This window comes from Panthera uncia (genome assembly GCF_023721935.1).
Source record: "Panthera uncia isolate 11264 chromosome D3 unlocalized genomic scaffold, Puncia_PCG_1.0 HiC_scaffold_8, whole genome shotgun sequence".
Lineage (NCBI taxonomy): Eukaryota > Metazoa > Chordata > Mammalia > Carnivora > Felidae > Panthera > Panthera uncia.
In genome coordinates, this window is record NW_026057586.1 from 64,269,441 (window position 1) to 64,291,599 (window position 22,159).

General features: G+C 37.2%; 1 protein-coding gene across 5 annotated transcripts in view; it reads right to left on the reverse strand.

Annotated features, from left to right (window-relative positions):
• Positions 1–8,763: 8,763 nt before the first annotated feature.
• The window catches only part of LOC125914896 (protein HIRA), a 100,911-nt gene continuing 87,515 nt past the window's right edge, over positions 8,764–22,159 (reverse strand). For 3 of the 5 annotated variants that reach the window (XM_049620559.1, XM_049620558.1, XM_049620562.1), the window contains one exon: positions 18,098–18,989. In XM_049620559.1, coding sequence (XP_049476516.1) covers positions 18,535–18,989 — 455 coding nt within the window. In that variant the 3' untranslated portion in view covers positions 18,098–18,534. Of the gene's footprint in view, positions 9,071–18,097; positions 18,990–22,159 lie in introns of those variants that run through there. The other 2 variants (XM_049620560.1, XM_049620561.1) reach the window with 2 other exon arrangements.

Genomic DNA, 22,159 nt, shown 5'->3' on the forward strand with positions numbered 1-22,159 from the left:
ATAGTTTGACTATAATGTGTGGGGGGTTTTGTTGGCTTGTCTATACTAGTTGGAATTTGTTGAGTTTCTTAGATTTGTAGATTCATGTCTTAAACCAAATTTGGGAAGTTCTCTATCCTTATTTCCTCAAATATTCTTTCTGCTCCTTTCTCACTATTTTCTACTTATGTGATTCCTACAACATATATGTTGGACTGTTTTATAGTGTCCCACAGGTCATTTAGGCTCAGTTCACTTTTCTCCATTCCTTTTTCTTTCTATTCCTTAAACTAAATAATTTCAATAGCCTTATCTTAAAGCTTGCCAATTCTTTCTTCTGCTTGCTCCAATATACTTTTAAAACATTCCAGTGAATTTTTATTTCATTTATTGTACTTTTCAGTTCGAGAATTTCTTTTTAAATTTCTACCTCTTTTTGATATTGATGTTCTCATTTTGTTCATACATCATCTTCCTGTCTATTCCCATGTTTTCCTTTAGCTCTTCTAGCATCTTTAAGAAAGTTTTTAACTAGACTTCATGCCCAGCGCAGTGCCCAGCGTGGGACTTGAACTCATGACCCTGAAATCAAGACCTGAGCTGAGATCAAGAGTTTGACACTTAACTGACTGAGGCACCTAGGTGACCCAAGAAAGTCATATTTAATGTTTTGTCTAATAAGTCGATGTCAGTGGTTCCTCAGAGACAGCTCATGGTGATTTATTTTGTTCCTTTAAATGGTCTATACTTTACTGTTTTTCTTTTTCCCTTTTGTATGTCTGTGATTTTTTGTTGTTGAAACTGGACATTTGAATTTCATAATGTGGAAACTCTGGAATCAGATTGTTCCCCTTCTCCAGAATTCTCTCTCTCTCTCTCTCTCTTTCTCTCTCTCTCTCTCTCTGTTTTTAAAGTTGTTCAAGGGTGTCTTTGCTTGTGATTAGCCTGAGATGAAAGCTCGAGATCTTCTCAGTTCTTTTCTGACACTCTGTTTCCATGGGTATACATAGAAGTTTTCTAAACTTCCCTGTATACATGTCTGATTTTGAATGTCATAATCCTTAAATGTCTGACTCTCGAAGGGGAAAAAAAAGGTAAAAAGAAACAGAGAGAAAAAATACCCCAGGGACTGTTCTTCAGTCCCTTGCTAGGAATTTCAACTGGTGCAAGTTAAAACAACAGTGGCCAGCCTCTGGGCTGCATCTCAGTGGTCAGAAGCAGCAGTCAAAAATCAGAATACTGGGGCACCTGGGTGGCTCAGTCAGTTGAGCATCCTACTCTTGGTTTCAGCTCAGGTCATGATCCCAGGATCATGGGATTGAGACCTGCATCAGGCTCCATGCTGAGTGTGGAGCCTGCTTGAGATTCTCTCTTTCTCTCTCTCCCTCTGCCCCTCTCCCTGGCTTGTGTACATGCTCTTTCCCTAAAATAAAAACAAAACAAAAATACTTGCCTTAAAAAAAAATCAGAATACCAAACACCAATATTTGGGGACAAAGCCCTTATTGCCCACAGTGGGCACAGTGGGAATTGCTTATTGCAGCCCTTATTGCTCACAGTGGGAATACCAAACACTAATATTTGGGGACAAGGTCCTTATTGTCCATGGTGGTTCCAGAAAGCCACACCAGGAACATAGATTTGCCTGCTTGCTGTAGGCTTCAATGGATGGAAAATGGGTAGCCATTACTGTGCTAAAACTGAAATTAATAAAAATAAACTGCAATTTACTAGCCAAGCTTTCCCCAGGAAGCTGTAATCATCCATATAGACTTGAGTTCCAAAATACTTACATCAGATGATTTCTGCCAGTATAATTTTTGTGGAAAGACAGATTGTGGAGAGACAGATTCCTGATTCTTCTTACTCTTCTATCTTCCTTTACTTCACTCCAATGTTTTAATGTTGATGACATATATTTTATATTTCTCTTCATATTTCATGCCTTTGTGTTATCATTAAGAATCCCAGTTGCTTTTATAAAAAAATATTATATTTAGGTCTTTACCCCATTTTGAGATTAAAAAAAATGATATGGTGTGAACTGAAGTTCATTATTTAAACAAGTGGATGTCAAATTGTTCCAGCACCATTTGTTGAAAATACTATGTTTTCTTTATTGAGTTACTTTGACAACTTTGTTGAAAATAAATTTACTATATACCTTTGGGTCTATTTCTGCATGCCCTATTCTATTCCATTCATCTATTTATATGTTTTTGTATAAATATCATACTGTCTTAATGACTGAGCTTTAAAAAACTTTTTAAATATTTATTTATTTTTGAGAGAGAGAAAGACAGAGAGTGAGTGGGGGAGGGGCAGAGAAAGAGGGAGACACAGAATCTGAAGCAGGCTCCAGGCTCTGAGCTGTCAGCACAGAGCCCAATGCGGGGCTTGAACTCATGAACCATGAGATCATGACCTGAACCAAAGTCGGCCGTTTAACCAACAGAGCCACCCAGGCACCCCAATATGACTAGCTTTAAAGTAACTCAAAATCAGTGTAGGTCTTTCAACTATGTTCTTTTTTTCAAAATTTTTTGGTTTTTCTAGTTCCTTTGCATTTTTGAATAAATTACAGAATCAGTTTGGCAGTTTCTCAAAAAAAAGCTGATTGAAATTTGGTTAGGAATAAATTTAATCTATAAATCAAGTGCACACTGGGGTGCAGTTCAGGGGAAACTAAGTGCGGGGTTCTAGAGTCTTGTCCTAGTGGAGTCACACAGGACATGCTTAGTTCCCCCAACAAAAGATGTCACAACCTGCGTGAAATGTTGTTTATCAAGAGAGGTCATTAGAAACTAAATGCCCAAGATTTTGATTGGGGTATGATCACAAGATAACTTTATTCTGGTGAATAATCAAATTCCAGACTGCCAGGATGAAAGCAAGTGTTCAGCATATACCATATTGTTTGTACAAAAAGTTTAGATTCAACAATCCTCTATTACCAGTTAATGGTAGAAATTCTCCTGAAATCTAAGTTTCCAGACAACAGCCGAGGACCAACCTTATAAGATGCTATCAAAGCATAGCAGTCAAACTAGCTATGTTAATCTTTTTCTACACTGTTGCCATAATTTATTTTCTAATCTTTCACTTTTTAACTTTACTATTTGTTTTATTGTGTTAAAATACATATAACATAATTTTTCCCATTTTAAGTGCACAATTAGTGGCATTAGTTATATTCACAATGTCACATACCATCCATTCACTTTTAACCTATTTGTTTTATGTATAAAGTGGGTTTCTTATAGGCAGTATTTATAGCAGTTTGCTGTTTTTTATCCAAAGTGAAAATCCATGCCTTTTAATTCAGAGTGTTTATACCACTTATATTTTTCATACCATTTATATTTGATTATGGATTAGCTTGGATTTAAGTCTACCACCTTGCTATTTTTTTTTCATTTGTCCTATCTGTATTTTTTACTACTTTTTCCTGCCTTGTTTACTTATTTTTGTTCTTCCTTGTTTGGAATGAACAGTGTATTTTTATAATGCCACTTATCTCCATTGTGGCTTTAATAAGTATAACTGTTATTTTTGTTTTATTTTTAGTGGTTGCACTAGACTTTATACATATTTAACTTGTCACTGTTTACCTTCAAGTAATACAATAGTATTTCACATATAGCATAATAATTTAATGGGGTGCCTGTGTGGCTCAGTCGGTTAAGCCTCCAACTTCAGCTCAGGTCATAATCTCGCAGTTCGTGAGTTCAAGCCCTGCATCCGGGCTCTGTGCTGACAGCTCGGAGCTTGAATCCCACTTTGGATTCTGTGTCTCCCTCTCTCTCTCTGTTCCTCCCCAACTCACACTCTCTCTCATGTCTCTCTCTCAAAAATAAATAATTTAAAATTTTTATAAAAAAAATAATTTAAACATACTTCAAATTTATCCTCTTGTAATCTGTGCTATTGTTGTCATACACGTTATTAAATCCCACAATATATTATTATTATTGCTGTCAACCTGAAGCCAGCAAATTATGATTCACTATCCAGTTGTCTCCATACCATTTGTTGAAAAAAACTTCTCTCCTCCATATAATTGTCTTGACACCTTGTTGAAATCTTGTGATGTCTTTGTCTGGTTTTAGTATCAGAATGATATTAGTTGCATATTCCATTGTATGTATATACCACATTAAAAAATCTATTAATCTGTGATTGGACACTTAGGTTATTTCCACTTTTTGGCTATTGTGAAGTATGCTGCTATGAACGCTGGCATACCCTGTTTTCAATTCTTTAGGGTTTATACCTTGGAGTAGAATTAATGGATCATATGACAAGTCTATGTTTAACTTTTTGATGAACATCTTCAATGATTTTCAATTATATATATACACACACACATACATACATACATACATACATACATACACATACATATACACACATATTAAAGTTATATCATTAGTGGTCACTCTAGGACTTACTATACACATTTTAACTTATCAGAGGCAGGTTCAGATTTATACTAACTTAATTCCAGTAAGATACATAAACATAACTATATAGCACTATTCCTTTCCCCCTTTTTGTGATATTACTGTTATATATATTATACCTCACGCATGTTAAGCTCTAAATGCATTGTTGTAATTATTACTTCATATAATTTAATGGCTTTTAAAATAAGAAAATGAAAGAGAGCAAATACGTATCTATAGCTTTAAAAAATATTTACCTTCTTTATTATCATTTCCAGTTCTCTTTATTTGTTCTTGTGTATTTGAGTTGGCATCTGGAGTAATTTCTTTAGCTCAGTACAATTTTGCTGCACCCATTTCCTTTGTGTTATTATTGGCAAGTATTTTATATTTCTATAAGTTATATGCCCAAAGAAACATTATAAACATATTGTTTCATACAATTGTTTTTAAAATCAGCTAAGAGAAGAAAAGAGGAACAAACAGGATCTCATAGAGTTGTGTAGAATACTCCATGTGACAACAAAATGCACATTTTTTTTCGAGCACCTATGGAATATAAATCAAATGGACCATATACTAGGTTATAAAACAACCTCAACAAATGTAAAATTTGTTGAGTAACTAGAAATCAACAGTATAAGGATAACAGGATATCCCTAGATACTTGGGAACTAAACAATATACTTCAAAATAATCCATGGATGAAAGACAAAGGCTCAAGGGAAATTTTATTTTATTTTATTTTATTTTTTTTTTATTTTTTTAATTTTTTTTATTTTTTTATTTTTGGGACAGAGAGAGACAGAGCATGAACGGGGGAGGGGCAGAGAGAGAGGGAGACACAGAATCGGAAACAGGCTCCAGGCTCCGAGCCATCAGCCCAGAGCCCGACGCGGGGCTCGAACTCACGGACCGCGAGATCGTGACCTGGCTGAAGTCGGAGGCTTAACCGACTGCGCCACCCAGGCGCCCCTCAAGGGAAATTTTAAAAAATACAATGAACTGAACAAAAATAAAAATTAAACATAACAAAATTTGTGGAATGTAGCCAAAGCAATGTTGAGAGGGGAATTTTAGCAGTAAATGCTTATATTATAAATGAGGGAGTGGCATCAGAAAGATGGCTTAATAATATTCCTCTCATTTGTGACCCTCCTCAACAACAACAATTTGGCATCCATCTATAGTCTATGGGATCCAGTACTACATACCAATGGATCCAGGAGGAGTCTTGCTCACTGTGCATCAGGTAATAGGCATATGGACCTTAGTCCTCACAGGAACCCTGCAGTGACCCAAGAACTGACTCCAGCCCCTCTTGGCCATGGTCCATGAGCCCCTGGAGAACGCTGTCTTAGACAATCAATTATAGGAAAGAGTCTTTGTGGAAGTCCAAGTTTCCAGTGGAGAAGTTCCATCATACCACTGAAGCAAAAAATACGAATTTAGATGCATTGGAGAAGGCAAGAGGAACACTTTAACTTATCTGCATCACCCCTTCTCCAAGGTGGCACAGCTCAGGGCCAAGATATCTTCTCAGCTTGTGGTTTCTCCGGCAGGGGAAAGTGAGAGTGTTGAGTGAGCACCTGGCTTTCCTAGCTGTGCAGTATGCTGCCAAAGGGGCCTATTTATTCCTCATGCCAGCCAGAGTACTGAATCATGAGTTACATAACTGGAGGGCCAGGAAGAGGCTGGGAATGTGGCAGATAGGACTCCTGGAGGACATTAAAGGAATGAAGATCCTATCAACCACATTGCATTCTCCATCAAAAAGCCCACCCACAAGCTGCTAAGGATGTTTCACCTGCAGATGCCTGCAATCTGGTCCATAGGCACCCCCAGAACTCTGTGTACCTCGCCCACATGCCACATCCTATGGTTGGCTCCCTATGTTTGTTCTCAATGGTGGTGGTAAGAGCAAGCTCTGGCAGATGGCTTGTGAGCATGCAAAGAAAGCAGCCCCAAACTGCAGGCTAGGGAGAGACAACAAACAAATTTTTTTCCACCACCCTTGGGAAAGAAAAAAAGAGACTGTCAGCACCCACCCTGGTGCATTTCAGGGTTGAGAAAAGGCATACAAACTTAATAATTTTGCCATCAAAGGGAGCAAAAAGTGTACAGTAAGCATGTCCATAGAAGGACCAAGAAAGCCTCAGAATCACTAGCAGAGCTGACAGAGGTATTTCTCTCCTGTGTGCAGTTAGTAAGACTGGAGGAAGTGACTGCTACTTCAAATGCAAAGACATCAACACAAAACTTCAAGAACTATGGAAAATCAAAGAAACATAACACCACTCAGGGATCACTACAATTTACTAGTAGTCAATTCCAAAGACATGCAGATCTGAGATATACTAATAAAGAATTAAAAATAGCTGTTTCAAGGTACAAAAAAGAATTAAAAATAGCTGTTTCATTGAGCTACAAAAAACCTGATTTCAGTGAAATAAGGAAAATATACACAAACAAAATGAGAAGTTTAAAAAAGAGATAGAAATTGGGGCCACTGCCTGGCTCAGTCAGAAGAGCATGTGACTCTTGATCTAAGGATCATGAGTTTGAGCCTCATGTTGAGTGTAGACATTACTTAAAAAAATAAAACCTTTAAAAAAGAGAGATAGAAATAATAAAAAGTAGCTGCACAAAAATTCAGGAGCTAAAGAATATAATAAATGAAGAATGAGATAGAGAACATCAACATTAGAATGGATTGAGCATAAGAAAGAACCTGTAAGTTCAAGACAGGAACTTTGAAATTATCTAGTCAGAATAGAATTTTTAAAAAATGATAGAGTGACAAAAGCCTACATGATATATGGGATACCACCAAAAGGAAGAATTTGTAAATGATTGGTGCTCCAGAAGGGGAAGAAAGAAGAGGGCAGAAAGTTTATTTAAAGAAATACTGGCTGAGAACATCTCAAATCTGGGGAGAGATTTAGATTACTAAGCTAATGAAGTTCATAGGTCACCAAACAAACTCAACTTAAAGAGATTTTCTTCAAGGAGTGCCTGGGTGGCTCAGTTGGTTGAGCATCCAACTCTTGATTTCAGCTCACATCACGATCCCAGGGGTGTGGGATTGAGCCCTGTGTAAGGCTCTGTATTGAACATGGAGCCTGCTTAAGAGTCTCTCCCTCTGCCCCTCTGCCCCCACTGGTGCTCTCTCCTCTCTCTCTCAAAAAAGAGAGAGATCTTTTTCAAGACACATTCTAATAAAAATGACAAAAATCATATTCAGAGGGAGAATCGTAAAAACAGGATAAGAACAGAAGCTTGTACCTTACAAGGAACTCTCATAAAGCTATCAGTGGATTTCTCAGCAGAAACCTTATAGGCTAGGAGAAAGTGGGATTATAAACTCAAAGTGCTGAAAGGAAAAAAATGTTATCCAAGAATATTATATCTGGCAAAGGTGTTCTTCAGAAATGATGGGAAAATAAAGATGCTCCTATAGAAAAACAAAAGTTAAGAGATCATGTTGGGTTCTCTGCTGTTAGCACAGAGCCCATTTCAGATCCTCTGTCCCTCTCTCTATCTTCCTCTTCCCCACTTATGCTCTCACTCTCTCCAAAATAAATAAACTTAAAAAAAAAAAAAAAAACAACAAAGTGGCTGTACCATTTTTCATTCCCACCAGCAATAGATGAGAGTTCCTGTCGTTCTACATCCTTGTTGGCATTTGGTATTGCCAGGGTTTTTTTTTTTTTTTTTTTTTTTTTTTTTTGTCAGTTCTTTTATTTTAGCCAAGCTAATAGATGTGTATTAGTTATTTCATTGTTTTTTTGAATTTTTAATTCCCTAATTGAAGCATCTTTTCACATACTTACAGCTATCTGTATATCTTCTCTGGTGAAGTGTCTGTCATCATTTGTGCATTTTTAAATTGTGTTGCTTGTTTTCCTATTGTTGAATTTTGAGAGTTCTATGAAGAGTTTATATACATTGCATACAAGTCCTTACTATCAGATAACTTATTTGCAAATATTTTCTCTGAGTATGAGGCTTGTATTTTTAATCTTTTAACATTGACTTCTGGGGTGCCTGGGTGGCTCAGTTGGTTAAGCACCTGACTCTTAGTTTTGGCTCAGGTCATGACCTCACAATTCATAATGTTCAAGCCTCATATTGGGCTCTGCGCTGACAGCAGCACCTGCTTGAGATTCTCCGTCTCCCTCTCTTCTGCCCATTCCCTGCTTGTGCTCTTTCTCCTAAAATAAGTAAATATTTTAAAAATGATAAAATTGTATTAAAAAACATTGACTTAGAGCAGCATTTTTAAAGTCTAGATTCTTTTTTTTTTTTGCATGTGGATATCTAGTGCTTACAACACCATTTGCTGAAAGGACTATTCTTTCTTTCTTCATTGAATTGTCTTTATCAATTTATTGAAAAAATGACACAGGCATATATCATAAAACCCAGCAATTGTCCTCCTAGGTATTATTTTAAGAAAAACAAAGATGGGGCGCCTGGGTGGCTCAGTCCGTTAAGTGTACAACTTTGGCTCAGTTCATGATTTTGTGGTTCATGGGTTTGAGCCCCATGTTGGGCTCTGTACTTACGGCTCAGAGTCTGGAGCCTGCCTCAGTTCTGTGTCTTCCTCTCTCTCTGGCTCTCCCCTATTTGTGCTCTCTCTCTTTCTTAAAAATAAATAAACAGTTAAAAAAAGAAAAAAGAAAAGCAAAGATGTAGGTTTATACAAAAAATTTAGTAGTTTTAACATATAGTAACAAAAACTGGAATCAGCTCTGATGTCCTTCAATAGGGGAATGATTATAAAAACTATGTAGCAAAACCACAAACTAGTATTTAGCAACAGAAATGAAATATTGATATATAAAACAACTTGAATTAGTTTCCAATTATCCTGAGTGAAGAAAGCCAATTCCAATAGGTTACATGCTATATGATTCCACTTATTTTACATTCTTGCAATGACAAAATTGCAGAAGGGAGAACACATTAAAGAGATGATGGGGTGAATGGGAATTGTTGTGGCTATAAAAGAGCAACATGAGTCCACTTAATAACAGTAATATATACATTATTCTCAAGTGTATATGGAACATTCTCTGGGATAAACTATAACACAAGTTTCAATACATTTAAAGATAGAAATAATACAAAGTACTTTTTTGACCACAGTAGAATGAAATCACACCAATAACAGAAATAAAATTGGGAAATTCATAAATATGTGGAAATTAAATCACACACTCTAAATGACTGATGAGTCAAAGAAGAAATCAAAAGAGAAAGAAAATAATTTGAGATAAATGAAAACAAGGACACAACATACTAAAACTCATAGGATGCAGCTAGGGCAGTACTTACAGGGAAATTTTATAGCTTTAATTTAATTACATAAACTGGAAAAGAATACACTAAACCTAAAACAAGCAGAAGGAAGGAAGTAATAAAGATCAGAGCACTAATTTATAAAAGAGAGAATATGAAAACCATAGAGAATATAAAGGTAATCAAGAGCTGTTTCTTTGCAAAGGTTAAAAAATTTGATGAGCTTTAGCTAATATTGATCAAGGAAATAAGAGAGAAAACCAGATTATTAGAATCAGAAAAAAAGAGGGAAATTACCACCTTACAAAAATAAAAAAAATTATAAAGCAATACTATGAACAACTGTATGCCAATAAATTAGATAGCTTAGATAAAATGAACACATTTCTAGAAAGACAAACTACTGTAATCAACTCAGGTAGAAATAGACAATCCAAATAGATCTCTAACAAGTAAAAAGATTGAATCAGTAATACAAAAAACCTATTTTCAAAAAAAGCACAGGCCCAGGTGGCTTTACTGCTTAAGTCTATGAAACACTAAAAAAATTAATATAAATTCTTCACAAATTCTCCAAAGAAATAGAACAGTAGGGAATACTTCCCAACTTATTCACTCATTCTGTGACACCCTGTCTCTAAAACCATAAAAGACCTCACAAATAAACTTCAAACCAATATATCTTTTGAATATGGACACAAATACAGTGACATGTAAATAGAATTATACACCATCACCATGTGGGATTTATCTTAGGAATGCAAGGATGGTTCAATATACAAAAAAATCAATTATAATTAGATGAGAACTTTTTCAATCAGGTCTTAAATCATCTTAAAAACCTACAATTAGTATATAATACTTAATGGTGAGAGACTTGGACACATTCACTCTAAGATCAGTAACAAGCAATGGTATCCACCCTTGCCACTTCTATTCAACCTTGTACCAGAGGTTCTGGTCAGAGCAACTAGGCAGGAAAGAGAAATAAAAGGCATTTAGATAGAAAAAGAAGTAAAACTATTTCTAATCACAGATGACATAATCTGGTATGTAGAAAATCTCCAGGAGTTCAGTAAAAAGTATTAAAACTAATAAGAGTTCAGCAAGGTTCCAGGATAAAAGATTAACAGGCAAAAATCAATTGTATTTCTATATGCTTGCAATGAACAATCTGGAAGCAAAATTTTAAAAATGTTTCCATTTATAGGGGTGCCTCAATTGGTTAAACGTTGGACTTCAGCTCGGATCATGATTTGGTGGTTCGTGGGTTCAAACCCCTCCTGGTGCTCTCTGCTGTCAGCACAGAGCCTGCTTCAGATCCTCTATCCCTGCCACCTCCTGACTCTGTCCTTCCCCTGTTCACATGCTCTCTCTCTCTCTCTCTCAAAAACAAAAATAAAAACACTTCCATTTATAATAGCATCAAAAAGAATAACATAATTGGGAATAAATTTTTTTTTACATTTTTTTTAATGTTTATTTATTTTTGAGACAGAGAGAGACAGAGCATGAATGGGGGAGGGTCAGAGAGAGGGAGACACAGAATCCAAAGCAGGCTCCAGGCTCCGAGTGGTCAGCACAGAGCCCGACGCGGGGCTCGAACTCACGGACTGTGAGATCATGACCTGAGCCGAAGTCGGACGCTTAACCGACTGAGCCACCCAGGCGCCCCTTTTTAAAAATTTTTTTTTTAATGTTTAGGGAATAAATTTTATAAAAGAACTGAAAAGTTTATATACCGGAAGCAACAAAATATTATTGAAAGAAATTAAGGGATACTTTCTCAACAAAGGGGGTTTAGAGGGAAAATACATCAACATTATAAGGCCACTTATGAAAAACCCACAGCTAACATCATCCTAAATAGTGAAAAAAATGAGAGCTTTTCCTTTAAGATCAGTGACAAGGATGTCCACTTTCACACTTTTATTCAATATAGTACTAGATGTCCCAGCCACACCAATCAGACAAGAAAAAGAAATAAAAGGCATACATATCAGTAAGGAAGAAGTGAAACAGTCACTATGTTTGCAGATGACATGATACTATACATATAAAAAACTCTAAAGACTCCACCAAAAAACTATTAGAATAAATGAGTTCAGTGAAGTTGTAGGATATAAAACTAATACACAGAAGTTGGTTATGTTTCTATACACTAATAATAAAGTAGCAGAGAGAGAAATTAAGAAAACAATTCCATTTACAATTACACCAGAAGAATAAAATACCTAGGGGGCACCTGGGTGGCTCAGTCAGTTAAACGTCTGACTTCAGCTCAGGTCATGATCTTGTGATTGGTGAGTTCAAGCCCTGCATCAGGCTCTCTGCTGTCAGCATGGAGCCCACTTTGGATCCTCTGTCTGCTCCCCTCTCTGCCCCTCTCCTGCTTGTGCACTCTCTCTCTCAAAAATAATTAACCATTAAAAAAAAAAACAAACTAAAAACAATCTTAAAAAAAAAAAAGAATAAGATACCTAGGAATAAACTTAACCAAGGAGGTGAAAGACCTGTACTCTGAAAACTATAAAACACTGATGAAAGAAATTGAAGATGACACTAATGAAAAGATATTCTATGTTCATGGATTGGAAGAATTAATATTGGTAAAGTGTCCATAGTATCCAAAGAAATCTACAGATTCAACACAATCTGTATCTAAATACCCCAATGGCACTTCCCCCCAACCCCAAAACAGAACTAGAACCAATAATACTAAAATTTGAATGGAACCGCAAAAGACCCTGAATAGTCAGAGAAGTCTTGAGAAAGAACGAAGCTGGAGTTAGCACAATTCCAGACTTCAAGATATACTACAAAGCTGTAATAATCTAAACAGTATGGTATTGGCACAAAAATAGACACATAGATCAATAGAACAGAATAAAAAGCCCAGAAATAAACCCATGCTTTTATGGTCAATAAGTCTATGATAAAGGATATACAATGGGGAAAAGAATCTCTTCAATGAGTGGTGCTGGAAAAACTGGATAGCTACATGCAAAAGAATGAAACCAGACCACGTCTTAAACGTACACAAAGATAGGGGCTCCTGGCTGGCTCAGTCAGTGCAACATGCAACTCTTCATCTTGGGTTTGTGAGTTTGAGTCCCAAATTGGGTGTTGAGATTATTTAAAAACAGTATCTTAAAACATACACAAAAATAAACTCAAAATTATTTAAAGATCCAAATGTGAGAACTGAAACCATAAAACTCTTAGAAGAAAACATAGGCAGTGTTTTCTGACATTGGCTATAGCAACATTTTTCTATCTATGTCTCCTTAGGCAAAGGAAACAAAAGGAAAAATTAACTATTGGGACTATACCAAAATAAAAAGTTTTGCACAGTTAAGAACACCATCAACAAAATGAGAAGGCAACCTACTGAATGGGAGAATATATTTGCAAATGATGCATCTGATAAGGGGTTAATATATAAAATATATAAAGAACTTGTATAACTCAACACCCAAAAAACAAATAATCCAATTAACAAATGGGCAGAGGACCTGAATAGACATTTTTCCAAATAAGGCATACTGATGGCCAACAGACACATGAAAAGATGTTCAACATAACTAATCACCAGGAAAATGCAAATCAAAATTGCAGTGAGGTATCACTTTACATCTGTCAGAATGGCTAAAATTAAAAAGCAAGAAATAACAAGTGTTGGTGAGGATGTGGACAAAAAGGAACCTTTGTGCATTGTTGGTAGAGATGCAAATAGGTGCACCCACTGTGGAAAACAGTATGCAGGTTCCCACCCCCCCCCCCCCCCCCGCAATTAAAAAATAGAACTACCATATGAAATAGTATTCCACTACTAGGTATTTACCCAAAGAAAATGAAAACACTAATTCAAAAAGATATATGCACCCTTATGTTTATGTTTATTGCAGCATTATTTATAATAGCCAAAATTTGTGAGCAAACTAGGTGCCCATTGATATATGGATAAAGATGTGGCATGTGTATGTGTGTGTGTGTGTGTGTGTGTGTAATAGAATATTACTCACCTATAAAAAAGGATGAGGTCTTGTGATCTGTGACAACAGAGATGGACCTACGAGTATTATGCTAAGAGAGAAAGACAAATACCGTATGATTTCATTTAATATGGAATCTAAAAAACAAAACAAATAAAACCAGGAACAGACCCATAAATACAGAGAACAAACTGATGCCTGGATTTCAAAACTTACTGTAAAGCAACATTAATCAAGACAGTGTAATATTGGTATAAAGAAATATAGATCAATGGAATGTAACTGAGAGTCTAGAAACAACTCATGTGTCTATGGCCAACTGATTTTCAACAAAAGGGTCAAGACCATTCAATGGGGGAAATAGTCTTTTCAATAAATGGTGCTGGGACATTGGAATGCCACATGCAAAATAGTGAAGCTGGATTCTTAACTCACACCATATATAAAAATTTACACCAAATGGATCAAAGTCCTAAATATAAGAGCCCAAACTATAAAATTCTTGGTAGAAAACACAGCGGTAAATTCGCATAACCTCAGACTTTAGCAATGGTTTCTTATATATGAGACTAGAAGCACAAATAACAAATGAAAAAACAAATTAGATTTCATCAAAACTGAAAACTTCTATGTTTCAACACACTATCAAGAAAGTAAATGTACAACCTACAGAAGGGGAAGAAATATTTTTAAACCTTATATCTGATAAGGAACTTGTACTAGAATATATAAAAAACTCTTACAACTCAAAAATAAAGAAAAATAATTCAATTTAAAAATTGGCAAAATATCTGAATAGACATTTCTCCAAGTAAGATATTTGAATGAGCAGTAAGTACATTAAAAGATGCTCAATGTTTTTAGTCACTAGGGAAATGCAAATGAAAACCACAGTGAGATATCTTTTCACATTCACTTGGTCAGGTAATAAGAATCGTTGGTGAGAATGTGGAGAAATCAGAACCCTCATATACTGCTGGTATAAATGTAAAATGGTGCAGCCATTTGGAAGGCAGTCTTGAAGTTCTTCAGTTAACTAGTCACCATATGACCTAGTAATTCTATTCCTATGTATATATTAATGAGAAATGAAAACATGTCCATACAGAAACTTGTAAACAATGTTGATAGCAGCATTACACATAATCGTCAGAAGGTGAAATCAACTCAAGTGTCCATCAGTGGATGGATAAGCCAAATATGGTACATCCAAACAACGGAATATTATTCGGCCATAAGGAGTGATGCACTAATACAGGCTACAACATGGTTAAATCTTGAAAACATGCTAAGTGAAAGAAGCCAGTTACAAAATACTACATATTCTGTGATTCCATTTATTATGAAATATCCAGAATAGGCAAATGATAGAGACAAAGAGTAGATTGATGGCTGCTTAGGGATTATGGGAATGGGGCATAATAAAGGGTATGGAGTTTCTTTTTGAGGTGATGAAAATGTTCTAATAGTGACTGCAGTGATGATTGCACATATGTGTGATCGCAGTGATGATTGCACATACGTGTGACTCTACTAAAAACCACTGAATTGTACACTTTAAATAGATGAACTGCATATTATGTGAATTATTTATCTCGGTAAAAATTTTTAAGGGGCAACATGAGGCATTCTGAGTTGATTAAAATGTTCTGTATCTTTAAAAACAAAACAAAAACCTAGTAATGGAATACGTGAGTTCTATGGTTAGTGTATATTTTTAACTTTATAAGGAACTGTCAAACTTCAAAGTGACTACTTTGTCTTCCTGCTAGCAATGTACAAAAGTTCCAGTTGCTGCACGTTCTCATGAATACTCAGTATTGTAATTTTTAACAATTTAAGCCATTCTAATAGGTATATGTTGTTATATCATTGTGGTTTTATCATCTATCACTTACATTTTCTGAATGACTAATGATGTTGAGCATCTTTTCATGTACTTGTTTTAGTTGCCACCCATGTATCTTTAGTAAAGTGTCCTAAGTTTAAAATAATTAATTAAAGGGGCATCTGGGTGGCTCAGTTGGTTAAGCGTCCGACTCTTGATTTCGGCTCAGGTCATGATCTCACAGTTCATGAGTTTGAGCCCCACATTGGGCTCCACACTGACAGAGCAGAGCCTGCTTGGGATTCTCTTTCTCCCTTTCTCTCTGTCCCTCCCCTGCTCATGTGCATGCTGTCTCAAAAACAAACTTTAAAAAATTACAGAAGTAATTAAGTTAAATTTAAGTTACAAAAGAATAGTAATTTTCACAAAAATTAGAAACTTAAAACCAAAACAGAAATAACATTTAAAGATGAAGAACGATGTGGAGAATAATATTTGCCAGGTATGTGAAAGGACAGGGAGAGTAGATACCATATGTGAAGAGATGATGGACTTTGCTCTTTCTTTTGAGTGTATCTGCTGTGTGTATATATAACCTCTTACTGCACCAACCTAATTTGTAAAATGCTCTGACTCCTCCCATGTGATCTGGAGGCTAAAGTTGGAAGGTGCCCAATATGATCAGGTCAGAATTTTGAGAGGCAAGGAGTCCTAGGCTTGGACAATACAGGCCCACAGTGTTCTGCTTACAAACAAGGTCTATGGGCAGAGGTAGTGGGAAGGTGTGGGGCATCAGTAGATGGAGTAGGGAGGTCATCAGGCATTAGGGGTAGGTGTGAGGAGAAAAGGGACAGTGGCACAGGGGTCACCAGGAAGAGTACAAAAGATAAGGATAGGACAAATTTTTGGCCATTATTTCTCCAAATATTTTTTTCTGTCACTCACTTTTCTATCATGTACTTTGAGGACTTCAATTACTTGTATACTGAGCCACTTGATGTTGTCCCATGGCTTATTAATACTATTTTTTTCTTTCCTCTTATGGACTTTTTCTGTCTTGGAACATTTTTATTGCTATGGCTTTACATTCACAAATCTTCTGTGATGTCTAATCTATTTCATCTTTAGAAGCTTGTGACTTTCTTGTTATGTTTGCACTTAATTTTTTGATCATAAGGGATAATGCTAGAATTCATTTTGGATCGTGTCCCTGCTTCTTTGTGTGCCTGGTAGTCTTTGTTTGGATGCCATTGTAAACTCTACTTTGTTGGATGTTGCATACTTTAGTATTGTTATAAATCCTCTTGAACTTTGCTTTACAATGTAATTAATTAATTAATTTCCCAGGATTACTGTCCCTTGCTTTCTGATATTCAGTGTCTTGAGATCATCATTTCATGTATGTTGACTGGCTTTTTTGGTTGGTTCAGGCAGGACGGTCGATTTGGTTTCTGTTACTCCATCTTGGCTGGAAGTGGAAGTCCCTGACATCTTTCTGCTTAACTTTTCCTCTCCAAATAAGAGTGTTAAAACACTGATTGTCAAAATTTTCTTCAAGGAGGTATTAGTTAAGTGTCAGGACTTTAACTATGTGATCCCAGTTAGTCCTCACAACCATGCAGGTTTTCTTAACCTCATCACCATTTGACAGCTGAAAAGCAAGGCCCAGAGTTTTGCTGGTTTGGACTTCAGCAAGCCTGTCAGTCCTGAGGCCATGTGCATTCTGTGGCTCCAAAAATTTCTTAATGCTTTGCTGCAGAGTTGTCTGGGGAGTTGACTGACCCACATAGCATCTCTGTTCCTCATTCCTTAAAGAAGGGCTCATACTTGTAGCCTGGCTTTTGAGGTATTCATACCCACATGCACTCTGTACTCTGGCTTGGTCAGGCATGCATGTATGCTGGTGTCTCATCCAGCCACTTGACATGAATGAGAAGGCAGTAAGATGGACACTAAGTAAGGAAGCATCCAGAGAGGGTTATCAGTGACCAAAGTCACCCAGGCCTTCTAATTCCGAATCCAGGTCTCTGTTTCCAGACTTGAGATCCCACACAGCTGGCAGGGAGGCAACAATGAGGTGCATAACACAGAGGTAAAGGTGCTCAGTCCTTACCACACTTGAGGTTTCCGTGATTCTAGCTATTTCCTCTCCTGTGGGTCAGCCTCTGGACCACTTTCTAAGAAAATCCCAGCTTTCAGGTAATTCTTCAGAAAACTCAAGTCTGTACTTACTGATTTCCTTCCATGAAATTGGCAAGTCAGCTGTAGCTCTTGGTTGCCAGTATGATCAGAGACCAAGGGGCCCCACCACCAGAAGAACTTTGAGGCATGGCTTGGGAAGAGACTTATGTGAGGTGGCCTATTGGTTACCCCCAGCTCAGCCTCAGATCCTTCAAAGAAGTGACCTCCACAGTGGGAAAGAATTTCTGCACAGAGAGGCTGGGGCCAATAGATGACATCAAAAATCCTTTCTGGTTCTGATGTTCCATTATTGCCCATTTCAGGGGAAGGTGGAAGTTAGAAGGAAAAGGCAGGGGAAGCCAGGATGATTTGGTATCCAATGCGTGTTCATTTATTTTACACTTACAAAAGAAATCGCCCACCCCTCTGCCCCATTCCCCCAAAAAACAGTCTCTTTTTACAAACATTTAAAAATTAAAACCAAATGAAGATAGACAAGTTAATTTCAGTACAATTATTTTTCAATGTAGCTGTCATAATTAGAGTTTAAATTTCCTACAAGTGACCAATGTCCAAGTGACTTATAGGGAAATCCTGATTATTGGCCAAAAGGAAAATTCCATATTACAAGTTAGCAAATTCTAGTACAAAAATAGTCCGTGTTGGAATAGGCTTTCCTTTTACATAGGTCTCGGGGTCAGTCTACTGACTGCATAATACACTAACATTTCAGGGTTCTCTCTCTTTCACAAATGGCTCATTCATCATAGCTGAAGCAGCACGGTGTCTGCAGTGGCAGGGACTAGCGTCCACCTTGGGACCGTGCTGGAGACGGCAGGCCTGGGAGTGCCTCACTGACCCCAGGGCAGCAGGGCAGGGCCCCAGCCCCAGCTCTGCACAGGGGTCCTGGAGGGAGGGATGAATGGCTGGCAGAGGTTCCCCCTTCTGAGGGAGCAACAGGCCCAGGAAATAGGGGAAGTCTGCCCAGGAAGCTGGGCTGGTGCTGGCACGGGATAGCCCACCTCCTGCCAGTGTCTCCTCGTCCTTCTGTAGCCTGACGAGGTGAGAGGTGGTCCTCTGCGTTGTCAGCGGCGAGAGTGTGGCCCTGCCCTTGCTGTAGCCAGGGGAGGCCTAGGCAGGCTACTTGTCCCTCAGGATATCGAGCTGCTCCTGACACTCGGTGAAGAGGCGCTGAAAACGGAGATTCTGCCCAATGACTGGCAGTAGCTCCTTCAACAGCTCCCTCTTCCGGAGACCCTGTGGACACAAAGAGTGACAGTTGAATTCAAGTGTCAGTGAGGAGACCTGAAAGATGGGGGGGCTTCCCTGGCCTGGCAGAGAAACTTCTGTCTGCCCATCTGACCCCCAGAGACCCCCTGGAGAAACTACAGATGGATGAGAGCAATTTCTCTACATGCTGGCAAGTCCTAGGCAAGCTAAAAGCCTGAGCTGGGGCATGTGGGATGGAGTGGCAGGGAGTAGGGAAAGGACACAGTGCAAGGATACAGCAAAGAAAACCAGGGTAGGTTCTGCTCCTCTGTGTCCCCTAAGTTTGCTGGCATAATCACCACTGGTCTTGAACTGTACTGATTAGTGGCCATGGTAGCTTGGCCTTCCAGACCAGGACAGAAGTAGGACATTAGGGTAGAGGGACAGGTGGATAGCCATCCAGGAATAGCTCTTCCCTCATGTGGATGTTCTCTAGGGGACTGAGGTCAAATTCAAGGGAGAAGAGGCACCTGGGAGGCAGTGGCTGGCCTTGGTTTTATAATCCTGGGCCTCTGCCCTTGGGCTTTGCCCAGGAATCTTTCATGCCTGGGTGCACTGGCACCATGGTCTGCCTGGGTTCTCCTGCAACATGTACTGTGGGGAGGGGTCTCCACTGCACAGAACCCTGAGGAGCACATCTGCTTCAAAGAAAAAAACCACCAACCAACAACACTGACCATTGGAAGTGAAGGAAGGCCCAAGATGTTAAAATAAGCATGGTAACAAGACAAGGAATTATAGAAAAGAACCAAGTGTAGATATTAAGTATGAGCAACGTAGTCATTGAAGGAGATGGGATTTGCGGGAGAACAGACACTGCTGAAGACCAAGTCAGAGTAGAGTCAGATGGAGGACCACAGATCATGCTTGAGGAGAGAGGCAAGAGAGGGGAAGTAAGAGGAGAAATTGTATGGGGAAAAGTAAAGGCAGAAGGAGGCAGCAAATGGGCGCAATATCTACATAATGGGTCCCAGAAGAGAGAAAGAAGAGAGTAGGAAATATTTAAGGAAATAATATAGGTGGATTTCACATAATAAAATCAAATGGCCTTAGGTTGAAAGCCTCCATGAATGCTGATCATGTAAGATATGGAAACATAATAAAGGTTATATATGAAAACCACACAACTAACATATTTCAGTGGTGAAAAACAGCTTTTCCTCTAAGATCAGTAATAAGACAAAGGTGTCCACTCTCTCTACTTTTATTCAACATAGTACTGTAAGTCCTAGTCACAGCAGTCAGATAAGAAAAAGAAATAGGCATCTAAATTGGTAAGAAGTAAAACTTTCACCATTTGCAGATGGCATGACACTATTATACTATACCATTATAATATATTACATTATTGTAATATATTATATTATATGTAGAAAACCCTAAAGACTCCATCAAAAAACTAAAACTGATAAATGAGTTTAGTAAAATCACAGCAAAAAGTTAATATATAGAAATCTTACATTTCTTCACACTAATAACGAAGTAGCAGAATAGAAAATAAGGAAACAATCCCATTTACAACTGCACCAAGAACAATAAAATACCTAGGAAGACTTGTACTCCACAAAAACTGTAAAACATTGATGAAAGAAACTGAAGACACAAATAAATGGAAAGATATTTCATGTTCATAGATTGGAAGGATCAATATTGTAAAAATGTCCAGATCACCCAAAGCAATCTACAGATTTAATGCAATCCCTATTAAAATACCAACAACATTTTTCACAAAACTGGGGGGAAAAAAGATATGGAAAAGCTGGTATCTAGACATGTTAGGATAAAATACACAGAATTTGAGGATATCAAAGACAGAAACATTCTGAAAGTTTCTAAAAAACAAGAGCATATTACCTACAAAAGGAGAGATACCAAGATACACAATAAAGTAGTATTTATAATATACTGGGAAAAAACCTCATAACCTAAACTTTTTTACCCAAATAGGTATTCATATTAAAAGGTGTAATGAAAAGTATTCTTAGGCTTATAAGACCTCAAAAGGTTTGCCACAAAAAAGATCCACCGTGAAAATGTTTTGGAGGAAATACTTGAAGTAAGAGAAGATAAATCCAGACAATGCTAAGAGACATGAAAAGAAATGTGATCAACTATGGCTAAAGTTTATATTAGCCTTAAGAAAACCAAGAAAACAAAAAATGTAAATGGTTTGAGCTTAGCAATGAGGGGGAAAAAAAAAAGCTTGTCAGATTAGATAAAATAAAAGCCAGCCATCCAATGTTAGTAAGAAACATATAAACATGGATGCAGAAGGGTTAAAAGTTGGAGAGAGATACGTTAGTAAAGAGTAAAAAGAGAGCGAGTATTTTACAATTACCAAAGAGGACTTCATGACAAAAACGTTGCTGAGGAAAGAGAAAGTCAAAGAGAGGGACAAAACCACCCTCAGGGAGATTTTAATATACAACCAACTAGTGATGGGTCAGAAAGGGAAAAAGCTGCAGATTCAGGTAATCTGAACTGAACATTTAGTAAATAAGACTTAATGGACATATACAAAATGAAAATACACGTTCTTTGGCACACACAGAAATACAAAAAATTGCTCTAAAAGTAAACCTCAAAAAATAGGCATCATGTAGACTGCAGATTGGCATGATCGAATACAGCTACTATATGTTTTTGTAAATAATTTTATCAAAATGTAGCCACACCCGTCCTTTTGTTTATATACCATGTTACAACAGCAGAGTCAAGCAGTTGTACAGAGACTGCATGAATTTGCAAAGCCTGACATGTTTACTCTCTGGTCCCTGACAGAAGAAATTTGCCAACCCCTGATATAGCTCATGTTCTCTAACTAAGACACAAATAGAACCCATGAATCTAATTAATCAATTAAGTTAATTAATGAAATTGTTAATTGAAACTAAAAATGACTTACAAGTGAATGGCAATAAAAACACTATATACTGCGAAAATGGTGAAATGCAACAGAAGAGGGGCTCTTATAGGGATACTTAAAAACATAAAACATCTATCAGAGTACATACAAAAATGACAACCAATTACCTGAGTCCAACTTAGGTATCAGAAAAACAAAAACAACAAAAAAACAACATACACACACACACACACACACACACAAATAAATAAAATAAAATAAAATAAAATAAAATAAAATAAAATAAAATAAA